Below are 11769 nucleotides of genomic sequence, written 5' to 3'. Positions count from 1 at the left end.
ATAAACTCAAAAGAAAAACCATTCAGTAAATGATAATAATAATATTGAGTTTATTAATCACAATGCGATAAAAGTGGAAATTTTCAATTTGCCTCATGCAAATTCATACGCTCGCTGATGTAATGTGTCTCTGGTGAAATTAATCCCTTAAGTTCCAAATCTTTGTTTCTTGGTGAAATAATGTACGTTCGATATTGGCCTTCGCCATCAATGACTCTTGCCTTTCTTTCCCGCCACCTGAAATAATAAAAAGAAAGTATTTCTTAGTGCTTAATTATTGATGTCGAAAAGTCTGTAAAACATTCTTTGAATTTTGAAAATTATACAGCGGAACCTTGTTGCAACGAAATTCAGGGCACCAGAAAATCTGTTAGTTATAATTCGTTATATCAAGTATGGAAATAAAATGAAATTCTAGTTTTGTAATAACTGATAAATTGTTAAAACGAGGTTCCACTGCAAACAGAGTTCTACAGATGGTGAAAACATCTCAGAATTCTTTGTCTCAATTCAGGTTGAAATTCCAAAAAAATCCGTCACTGAAATATCTAAACATACGTGAAATAAACAATCACCAAATTTTACAAAACGTGTCCATTAGAAAAATGTAAATTTCAAAAATATCTTATCTGAATGGAGAAGGAAGGGGGAGCCTAACATCCACCAAATATCCTCATAAATCAACCCTTTCAGAAATTTGTGTATGAACTCTACTAGGGCAGGGAGAAATAATGACCTAAGAAACTCGTTTGTATAAATTCAATATTAAACCTCATTAAAATCATTTGAAAATGCGTTTTAATAAATTCAGGTTCTTCCTCCTCGGTTAAATAATCATCATCATCATCATTGTTATCATCATTTGCGTTGCCGCAGCAACCGCATCTATTTTTTTCGAATTTGAACTGTAACTGTTTTAACTGTTGAAATATGAAATGATTTTCATTCTAACCGAAAGGCTGGAAACATTTTGGAATTTGACGTATCGTAGCGGTATTAAAGTTCCTTCTTTTACATTGTCTGGGGTCAATCTGCGATCAAAAAGAAACAAGATGAAAGAGACTCATGGAGAGAGAGATGGGGAGACTCAGGGAGAGACAATGGGGGAGGGGCAAACGTTTAAAACTTACTGTATTACTAGAACTTATAGTATCTGGCCTACCCAGTAATTGGGTAATGAAAAATCCTGGTCCCAACTTAACAGATTTAGGCATAGTCTAATGTACAACTACAAAAATTTCTAATTGACTATTTCTCAAAATTGAAGGAGTTTCAAGCACCTTTTAACAGCTTTTTCAGTTTAAAAGGAGTTTTGAAGGAATCAACGAGATATGGGGACCCTGTTTAAAGGAATCAAGGAGTCGTAGGGATGCTGGAGTCTCTTACCGTCTGGGGCGTACATCTTTAACAAATGTAGTTTAACAGGTTGTGAGAATTCGAGGGAAATTATCAACTGTTCGTCGCAGTCCGATTGTAAATATCCGCCTTTAGGAGAGAGAGCGTCTTTCAACTTGTGATTGTTCGATTCGTTTAAACATTCCGAACCGTTCATCTGTATCATCTTAGCAATCTGTAAATATTCATGAGGTTCATTTCAATATTTATGAGGTCTGTTTGAATATTCATGAGTTCAATCTTAAAAATTCATAATCGGCCTATCAGTTAACAGTTGAGGAATGAGACAGAGTCTACTGTATTTCACGAACTCTTATCTTAGTTTTTGACACCAACTCGGGGTAGAATTTTACCAGTCTCAACTTAACCGCAGTAAGAGACAGAGTCTACTGTATTTTACAAACTTACGTGGCCTTTAACTTTGACTGTTTCATCACTTACACCTGGCTCTTGATAATGCTTTTTGATGTTTCCTTTGGACTTTGACCTTGTTTTTGAAGAAGGTGAAGGTCAGCATCGCTGCGATATTGTAACGATTCATCACTTCCTAAAAAACCGACGAATAAATCATTAAAGCAAAATACGACGGGTTTTTGGACGCTTAAAGTACGGTCGAACTCATCTCACTAGGACTTACGGTCAATTCATCGACGTCGACTTTTAGAAAAAACAGCATTAGAATATTTGGCGGCGTATCCTTCGAAAACAGGCGCGATTCGATGACAAGGGCGCCACCTACAGATAAATCAACAAATACAAACAGATCCGTTAGTATACAGAGGTTAAGTGATAGGGTTAGGGTTAAAGCAAATATTAAAGGTTAAATAATGCCGGATTCGTTAATCTCTTTGATTCGTGATTGAGGTTACTTTCTGAAATTAAACCGATAGGCTTTACAATACATATACTAACAATTAAACCTGGATTGACTTTTCAATTCATGTTTTTATCCGTTTTTCAAACTTACCATGATACAACAACAATTCTGTGCATGTTGAGCTCATTCAATTTAATACGTATAACTTCTAATTCTTAAGAAAACCTGAGTTGTATTTCAGAAAATCAACATCAGAACACACACAATGACCTACAATAGACAATCACAGAATATTTGTAAATAAGTATTCATTTATTGATCACAAGTTTTAAAAGACATTGATTATTGAAGTGAAGTAAGTGAAAGTTACAGGCTGTCGTATATATAGGCTAATATTTTCACCACACTGAATTGACTGCTAATATCTAGTGTCACATTCACAGCATAATCAATCAGTCATCTAAAGTGAACAAACAAATTGCCGGTGTCGTGGCCTCTGCTGCATGGCTGGTTCAGTTCAGAAAGTCAGTCAGTTTTCCATCTCAAGACAATGACAAAGTTCGTCGGTATTTTGTCGATTGACCGTTCCTTTGAGTAGGGTAGGTTTTGATGGTGCTGTAACGGAGACATACTGCCTTGTATGTCGATATCTTCGATGCCACACGCAGTAAGCGTTACCTGATAGTTTTCGTCGAGTTTCTTTCTTCCATTGATGTAAAAATCGACTTTTAAGAGGTCCATGGAATGCAAATCGAGACGCTCTGGAGGCGGCCATGTTACATTGTTCACGTGATGAAATACTGAAATCTGATTGGATCCGTATATTCCACGGAAGATGGCGGACGGGACTGCGAATGCAGGTGGCGCAGAATTGGACAGGCGACCAGTCTAAATATAGGATGATTTGAATCAGAGTGGTCCAAATGGTGAATAGAGCATGTGCAGGGTTGTCCCGGGTCGAACCCACTATTTTTTAATACTGATTCAGTGTGGTCATGATGCTGAATAAAGGATGTGCAGGGGTGTCCCGGGTTCGAACCCAGTAATTACTGATGCTGAATAAATGATGTACTGAGGTATACCGGGTTCGAACCCAGTAATTACTGATACTGATTCAGAGTGGTCGAATAGAAGATGTACTGGGGTGTCCCGGGTTCGCACCCAGTCATTACTGACAATGATTCAGAGTGGTCCTGATGCTGCATAGAGGATGTACAGGGGTGTCCCGGGTTCGAACCTAGTAATTACTGATGCTGAATAAATGATGTACTGAGGTATCCCGGGTTCGAACCCAGTAATTACTGATACTGATTCAGAGTGGTTGAATAGAAGATATACTGGGGTGTCCCGGGTTCGCACCCAGTCTGATTCAGGGTGGTCCTGATGGCATAGAGGATGGACAGGGGTGTCCCGGGTTCGAAATATTTGATACCTGATAGAAAGTTTTTGACCAATATACAAATACTTCATCGAATATATGCTACAGCTATAACCGTCGGTGTGGTACCGGTACTCGGTCGAAGGCTTTGGCAAAATCGGTGTAAATAATGTCCCTTCACGAAACCACGTGGAAACCGGTTGATCAGTCTCTACCCTTCCGAGTACGTCTATATATAGTTGAGGCTACCATGGGTCTTAGATTTCCATTTTTCACTTTACTTCCGCGTTTTTACCTAAATTCGATAGCCTGTAAGAGTTCAAACCTAATCCAGGATACCCACTTAGAATTTACGGTTTTCTTGAACAATTTTTTGATCCCTTTCTCAAAGTCTTATTTCCATGAACGGATATTTACGTGTTTGATGACAACCTCAGTTCTAGTTCTACTGTAGAAATTTAATTCAATAAGCTTAAAAAACATAGAAGATATATCACCACAGATAGCTTGCTGCGTTCGAAAATTATATTCAATTTAGCTAGTCTACATTATTTCATACTATTCTTCACATATAATAGACTTTCATAAATCTGAGCGAATCGAGTTAAATCTGTACCGTAGAAAATTGGTTTTCATTTTCTTCTGATAATTTCATCGTATTAACATTAATATCGAATGACGAATGAAATACCGAAATGTAGTAAATTCATTTCCCAATACTAACACGGAGTTCTTTCATCTCGTGAATACTCAGATGCAAATGGCTCGAAGTTATCACAGTTACATGCTGGTCATCACGTCTATAACAAACCGGTCTGGAAGCCTCCGTTCTCTCTAAGACAGCAGTTCTTCAACCCGTGAATCATGAATCTTACTCAGTTCTTCAACCCGTGAATCATGAATCTTACTCAGATGCAAATTGCCCGAAGTTTTCACAGTTACATGGTCATGATGTCTATAGCAAACCGGTCTGGTAGCTACCGTACGCTATTAACGGCCATTCTAACTATCTTGTTCCTTCTTGGAGCCTTTGGAAATTCAGCTACTTTCCTGATAACGATAAGTCGCAGATTCAGGAGTTTATCATACGCTAACTATCTTATCGTTTTATCGGTCAGTGATTTATTGTTCTGCATCAATCTATGTTTGATGCCTGTTTTACAGTTTGTTCTGTTGCACATAGCCACTGATCCAATATTTATAATGAATTCGCTGATCGGTTGTCAAATCTATGAATTCGTAGTAGTACTTGCAGCCTGTAATAGTTCCTGGTTAATAGTAGCTATATCTCTAGAGCGAGCGGCAGTTGTTCTCTTCCCGTTCACATCTCGTTTGATATGTACTCCTAGATTCGCTCGATTCACTATGTTGATAATAACCGCAGTTAATGCACTGATTCTTTATTTTCTACCTACTTTGTCGATGTATTTTTCCGACAAGGTTTTTGGATGTTATTATAAAGCAATAGACCGTTTAACGTTTTTTATGAAAATTATGTTCATCCTCTACGTTCTACCTTTAACATTGATTATTACATCGAATTCAGTTATAATATTTCAGTTATTCAGAGGCTCAAAGATGGTCTCGTCTGATAAGAAAACTACAAAATCTATACGAACAACAATAACGCTTGTAACAGTTTCACTCGCATTTGCAATATTTACACTTCCAAATACTATTATTGTGTACGCTCCAATCTCTACGGAACAGAAAGATTCTCTATTTGCTATTTTCACTCAGTTCCAACAGTGTAATTATGTGGTCAATTTTTACATATATCTTTTACTGGGACGAGAAATTCGTGAATATTTCTGTACAAAAATCCGTTGCAGAAATTCAGTCAAATAACCGTGTATTTCTATTCCATTTTATTTTCTTAGCCGCAGCCTGTATTACTTCCTGGTTAATCGTGGATATATCCACAGAACGTATCCACCTACTGCTAGGCCACCACAAGAACTAATTGATGGCGTTTAGTGTTTTACGCGTTTCAGGGGCGGATTCGAGGGGAGCAGGGGGAGCGCTCCCCGCCGCTCAAAATTTTAAGATGACCCAAAAATATAGTGTTTCAAAAATATAGTTGATGTTTTCCGGTGACTTTCATGTGTCCCCAAATATCCGGTAGGGCTGCACGGACCTTAGTCTACTGTTGGAAGCTGATTAAAGCTAGTCACTATGATGACTATGATGAGGGGCCCTGGTAGAAAATCATGGAGATACTACAGTATCCTATATATTACCTTTTTCTTCTAGGATCTCGGATACTGTAGAACCGCACGGACCTTGTCCCCCAAATACTCAATAGGGCTGCATAGCTGGTTTCCACAGACAAGTGACTCTGATATTGATGAGCCATTTTCAACAACTGATTTGTCGTGAGTACAGTTATAACATTGTAGTGGTAAACACGATTGAGATGTTCGAAAAATTGATTAATTTGTCTTTTTTTTCAGAGAATTCTCGTTTATGTTATATCTTATATTATACCTGATGAGGAGGCTGAGTGACAAGATTCGAACCCTTGCAGACTTCTTGGGCGAAAACGTTTTGTGTTTGACATATCCTAGCAAAACCTAGGATTCGAAAATAAATCTGGAATAAACCTATATTTTCTGCATGTAAATCAATTTTACGTCGGTAATTATCGTAGTCAATTTCGACTTAGTGGTCAACACATTCTGCTGAAATTTAGAATTTTAAATTTACGCCGATTATGGAACCTTGTTATTACAACCTCGGATATCCATCGGTCATCACAAATCTAGAAGAATTTCATCCAAAAAGGACAATTTTTATCAGTTATTGTATACGTACCGAGAGTTTCACCATAAGTAGGACCACTTTGGTAATTTCATACTGGATATAAAAACTGCTGACGACTTTCCATATATAACCACGCACAGAGTTCTGATACCTCATACAACGTTTATGACCAATTTACACTAAATATATACTGCATCAAGTATTTGCTACAGCTATATAACCGTTGGTGTGGAACTCAGTCGAAGGCTTTGGCAAAATCGGTGTAAATAATGTCCCTTCACGAAACCACGTTGATGCCGGTTGATCAGTCTCTTACCTTCCGAGTACGTCATGATCTGATCTCCGAAAGAACTTTCCATAACTTTTGAACATATCGAGGTGAGCCTAATATGGGTTTTGAATTTAGCGTACATTTTTCACTTTATTTCCATCGTTTTTATCTAAATGCGATAACCCGTGAGAGCGCAAAATTCATTCAGGGTGCCCACTTAAGAATTAACTGTTTTCTTGAACAATTTCTGATCCCTTTCTCAAAATCTCATTTCCATGAACGGATATTTACGTGTTTGATGACGACCTCAGTTCTAGTTCTACTGTTGAAATTTAATTCAATAAGCTTAAAACCCATAGAAGATACATCACCACAGATAGTCTGTTGTGTTCGAAAATTATATTCAATTTAGTTAGGCTACATTATTTCATGCTAGTCTTCACATATAATAGACTTTTCTATATCTGAGCGAATTGAATTAGATCTATACCGTGGAAAATTGATTTTCATTTTCTTCAGATAACTTCATCGTATTAACAATATCGAATGACGAATGAAATACCGAAATTCAGTAAATTCATTTCCCAATACTAACACGGAGTTCTTTCATCTCGTGAATACTCAGATGCAAATGGCTCGAAGTTATCACAGTTATATGCTGGTCATCACGTCTATACCAAACCGGTCTGGAAGCTACCGTTCTCTAAGACAGCAGTTCCTCAACCCGGGAATCATGAATCTTACTCAGATACAAATTGCTCGAAGTTATCACAGTTATATGGTCATCATGTCTATAGCAAACCGGTCTGGTAGCTACCGTACGCTATCATCGGCCATTCTACCTATATTGTTCCTGTTCGGAGCCTTTGGAAATTCAGCTACTTTCCTAATAACGATAAGTCGCAGATTCAGGAAATTATCATACGCTAATTATCTTATCGTTTTATCACTCAGTGATTTTTTGTTCTGCTTCCATCTATGTTTGATGCCTGTTTTACAGTTTGTTATGTTGCACGTAGAAACTGGTCCAATATTTATAATGAATTCGCTTGTCGGTTGTCAGATCTATGAATTCGTTGTAGTACTTGCAGCCTGTAATAGTTCCTGGTTTATAGTAGCTATATCTCTAGAACGTGCGGCAATTGTTCTCTTCCCGTTCACATCTCGTTTGATATGTACTCCTAGATTCGCTAGATTCACCATATTGATAACAACCGCAGTTAATGCACTGATTCTGTATTTTCTACCTACTCTATCGATGTATTTTTCCGACAAGTTTTTTGGATGTTATTATGAAGCAATAGACCGTTTAATGTTTTTTATGAAAATTGTTTTCAACCTCTACGTTTTACCTTTAACATTGATTATTATATCGAATTCTGTCATAATATTTCAGTTATTCAGAGGCTCAAAGATGGTCTCGAATGATAAGAAAACTACAAAATCTATACGAACAACAACAATGCTTGTAACAGTTTCACTCGCATTTGCAATATTTACACTTCCAACCACTATTACTGTATACCTGCCAATCTCTACGGAACAGAAAGATTTTCTATTTGATATTTTCACTCAGTTCCAACAGTGTAACTATGTGGTCAATTTCTACATATATCTTTTACTCGGACGAGAAATTCGTGAATATTTCTGTACAAAAATCCGTTGCAGAAATTCAGTCAAATAACCGTGTATTTCTAGTCCATTTTTATTTCTTAGCCGCAACCTGTAACAGTTACACGGAAATGAAAATATAATATATAAAACTACTTATATTTAACACAGCATAAAATGTCAGATTGACGCTTTGCTTTGCAAAAATGAAAATCACAGTCGCCCTGTAGCAGATCTTCAATGAACTAAGAATAGAATATTAACTAATGAAACGGTTGTCCGACGTAGGTTCGAACCGTTATTATCTAATGGTGTTCTGGTGTTCCCGTTATTATCTAATAGCAGCGTTTATCCAGTAAGATAAACAGTTGTTTGTCCTTAATAAACAATTCATTGCCCGCGATCATCTTTTTCATAGCTCTCTCATAGCTTCCCTCAAAATAATGAGGAGGGCGTAGACCGTGTCTGAAAGTAATTTTTCTCACTCGGGTTGGTCTCTCTGAATGCGTAAGAGACTACTTAGATGGTGTCTCCAAATGCCAGTCTGGACGGTGTCTACAAATGGGTAGTAGACCACTCCTCCCGGTCTGGACGGTGTCTCCAAATGGGTAGTAGACCACTCCTCCCGGTCTGGACGGTGTCTCCAAATGGGTAGTAGACCACTCCTCCCGGTCTGGACTGTAGACGGTGTTTCCTCACCCATCCACCAATAAGGTTTTTCGCACTGAACTCGAAGTCGATGGATCACTGTGGTGCGCCCTTTCTGTGATGCCCCGTTTTGGTCGTGTGGTCGATAGTAACATGGATACGCGAGTTTTTGAAATGCAATTTTTTGCTCCTCAATTATGAGACATCGGCTAGGTTTCACTTGACTCTAGGTTGTCATTTGAATCAATGAACACTTTCTATCATCAAGGCGAATAATTTAAGATTAAGCGCTTCAACCAGCTGTAACCAACTATGTTAACAGTCACTTTCGTATTTACCTGGCCATAAAACCATTATGTCTTCAGCGCAGGTGGGGTTTAAAGCCATACGTATAAAGCTCTATAATTTCAAACATATGTTACTTATAGATAGGCTAGGAATATAGGCACGCTCACATCTAGTCTGATCAACTAAACTTCACATTTAACCTTCTTTTAGATCATATAAGGATGGATATATTATTGTTCCAGGATAGATCATGTTAATAAAGACGTTTTGATAGATGTTTAGCTGTATGGACGTATACGTGATTCATTTTTTACTTCGTTTTCAATGTGATACTAGCGAAAAAATGACTAAATTAATCTTACTGTAATGCATAACACCAGACTTTGCTTGCATTTCAAGTTGAAGCGGAGCAGACGGGTCTCTACCGCACCCGGATGAAATTATAGGCAACAAAAACAACCTGTCCATAAATGAAAAATGAACCAACTTTTGTAGTGTCTCCGTCTTTAGTTTTATTCGTAAAAACAGATAAAAATCAAATACATGTCTGAGCCAACATGACATTCAGCCAAAAGGGATAACATTCTTTACACAAGCGCACTCATTTATCATGTCTCAAAACACATCTTGTAATTTATTTTGCAATGAGCGAAGGAGACACACATGCAAACGACGGTCACCTCTATTTGCGGTATACAAATGATTTACACTAGTTATCAAAAACACTTGCGCCTCATCACCTAGCAGGTTTAAAGAAGTTCGCAAAGTGTTCGGAGTGTTCATTCTAGTGGACCAGCTACTAAGGTAAGAGAAACAAAGATAACTCATTTCCTCAATTATCTAGTTTCACTTTTTAAAAACAAGAACACAACTCCCCGTTTCGTTCCCGGCAGGTGTGGTGGGTTTGTAATGGACACAGAATTTTATATCGAATCAAAATTAATCGATCAATCTAATCAATAAGCTGGACAATCCCCTGTTCCAAGATCAAAGACACAAATACGTTCTTTGGTATCTTCTTTATTATCGTGATCCCAATGAAAGTTTTCTAGATTTTTGATATAAATGTATAGATATTTTACCTACGTGTACCGAAGAATTGGGATACTTAAGACAACGGGATAACTTGAGGCAAAACATCTTTTATTGACGTTCATCGACATTTTCTTGGTCATTTTCATCATTTTCTTGCATAATAGCGATTCATTCCATTCGAGAAAATGCCGATGAACTCACCCCTGTCGCTTACATCAACAAAAAGGTATCGTCTCAAGTTACCTCGTTGTCTCAAGTATCCCCATTCTGCGTGCGTAAATCTTTCGCTTTATAAATCTTACCACCCAGCTCATGGCGTCATTCATTCACATTTTCAGAAACCACATACAACCGCGAACTTAAGCGCCAAAATGAAGATTTTTCTGCTTTTGCTGTTAGTAGCAGCCGCTACGGCCAGCCAAATGGGATACGGAGCTTATGGCAGGGGTGGTCGACAACTTTACTCGATGGCTAACGCGAATCGAAATGGAATCAGGGGAAATTACGGAGCATACGGTGCTGGCGGTACGGCTGGGGCATACGGCGTTGCTGGAGCCCGAGCCGGCGGTGGTACGTACGGACGAGGAGCCAACCAGTTCCAGGCAGGGCGTCGCGGAGCTTATGACGTCGCCAGTCATCAGAGCGGAGGTGCTCAAGGAAACTACGGAAATCAGTACAACAGCGGATATGGCAGTGGGTACGGTAGAGGGTACGGTGCCGCTGGAGCAGTAGGATATGGTGGTGCTGGTGGATATGGAGGTGCACGCGGTTACGGTGCTGGTTATGGTGCTGGTGCAGCTGGAGCTGCTGGTTACGCCGGAGGTGCGGCTAATGTAAACGCCGGGCGACGTGTTATGGGTAACTACGGCTATCTGAATCGCGGCGGAGTTATACGTAACTCGGGAAACAGCGGCCAAACTGGCCATTACGTCCTCGGCAATGCTGACATCGGTAATTATGGTGGTTCTAACCTTTACGGAGGTCGCCGTTTGAACGCGCCTATTGATACGACTAGGCAGCAGTACACCGAGATGGGAGGTACCAAAAAGTCCTTGTTTAAAGGCAATATGCACAGAACCAACGGATACGGATCGGCACAGGGATCGGGTGCTGGACATGCTTCTGGTTACGGGGGTGGCTACTCATTCATCCCGGGTATAGCTTACGGAGGCGGTCACGGTACCGGTAATGGAGGCGGCTATGGTTTTGGATACGGAGGATGGGATGCTCGTACTGGAAAAGGTTTCGGAGGAGGCGGCGGAGGTGGATGGGGAAGTGGCAAAGGCCAGGGAGGCGGTGGTCCGATGAATGGCCTTTATTACTAGTTCTCAAACTGTTTTATGAAGTTAAATCAACATTATCACGTAAACCAAGGACTGCTTCATCGTAAGGGGCTTTTTCAAAAGTTACGTAACACGTATGGGGGGGGGGGCGGGGTGTCAAAAAGTTTGTTACAGATTGCTACAGGGGGGGGGGGGGTATCTCAACATCTGTTACATAGCAGAATTTTGGAATTTCTGCCAAATTTGTTACAGCTTGTCACTAGAGTGAGGGAATGTCAGA

At 39.2% G+C, this 11769-nt stretch overlaps 1 protein-coding gene and 1 long non-coding RNA gene across 2 annotated transcripts; both read left to right on the top strand.

The window, feature by feature from the left end:
* The first annotated feature begins 2489 nt into the window (after window positions 1–2489).
* Window positions 2490–6095, top strand: LOC141912484 (uncharacterized). The gene is made up of 3 exons (XR_012620180.1): window positions 2490–2508; window positions 5844–5965; window positions 6044–6095. It is a non-coding gene; the product is annotated as an uncharacterized LOC141912484 (long non-coding RNA).
* Window positions 6096–9770: 3675 nt separating this feature from the next.
* On the top strand, window positions 9771–11616 carry LOC141913155 (uncharacterized). Its single transcript, XM_074804617.1, has 2 exons — window positions 9771–9975; window positions 10545–11616. Exon 2 carries the CDS (start codon window positions 10578–10580, stop codon window positions 11529–11531), a length of 954 nt encoding a protein of 317 aa, XP_074660718.1. The 5' UTR covers window positions 9771–9975; window positions 10545–10577; the 3' UTR covers window positions 11532–11616.
* The last annotated feature ends 153 nt before the right edge of the window (window positions 11617–11769 follow it).

The sequence above is a fragment of the Tubulanus polymorphus genome, chromosome 11 (assembly GCF_964204645.1).
Source record: "Tubulanus polymorphus chromosome 11, tnTubPoly1.2, whole genome shotgun sequence".
NCBI lineage: Eukaryota > Metazoa > Nemertea > Palaeonemertea > Tubulaniformes > Tubulanidae > Tubulanus > Tubulanus polymorphus.
Note: the sequence above shows the minus strand (reverse complement) of the source record. Positions and strands in the feature narration are given on the sequence as shown.

Excerpts from the sequence above, each read along its gene's own strand:
- LOC141913155 (XM_074804617.1), top strand. The coding sequence starts at position 10,578 with ATGAAGATTTTTCTGCTTTTGCTGTTAGTAGCAGCCGCTACGGCCAGC.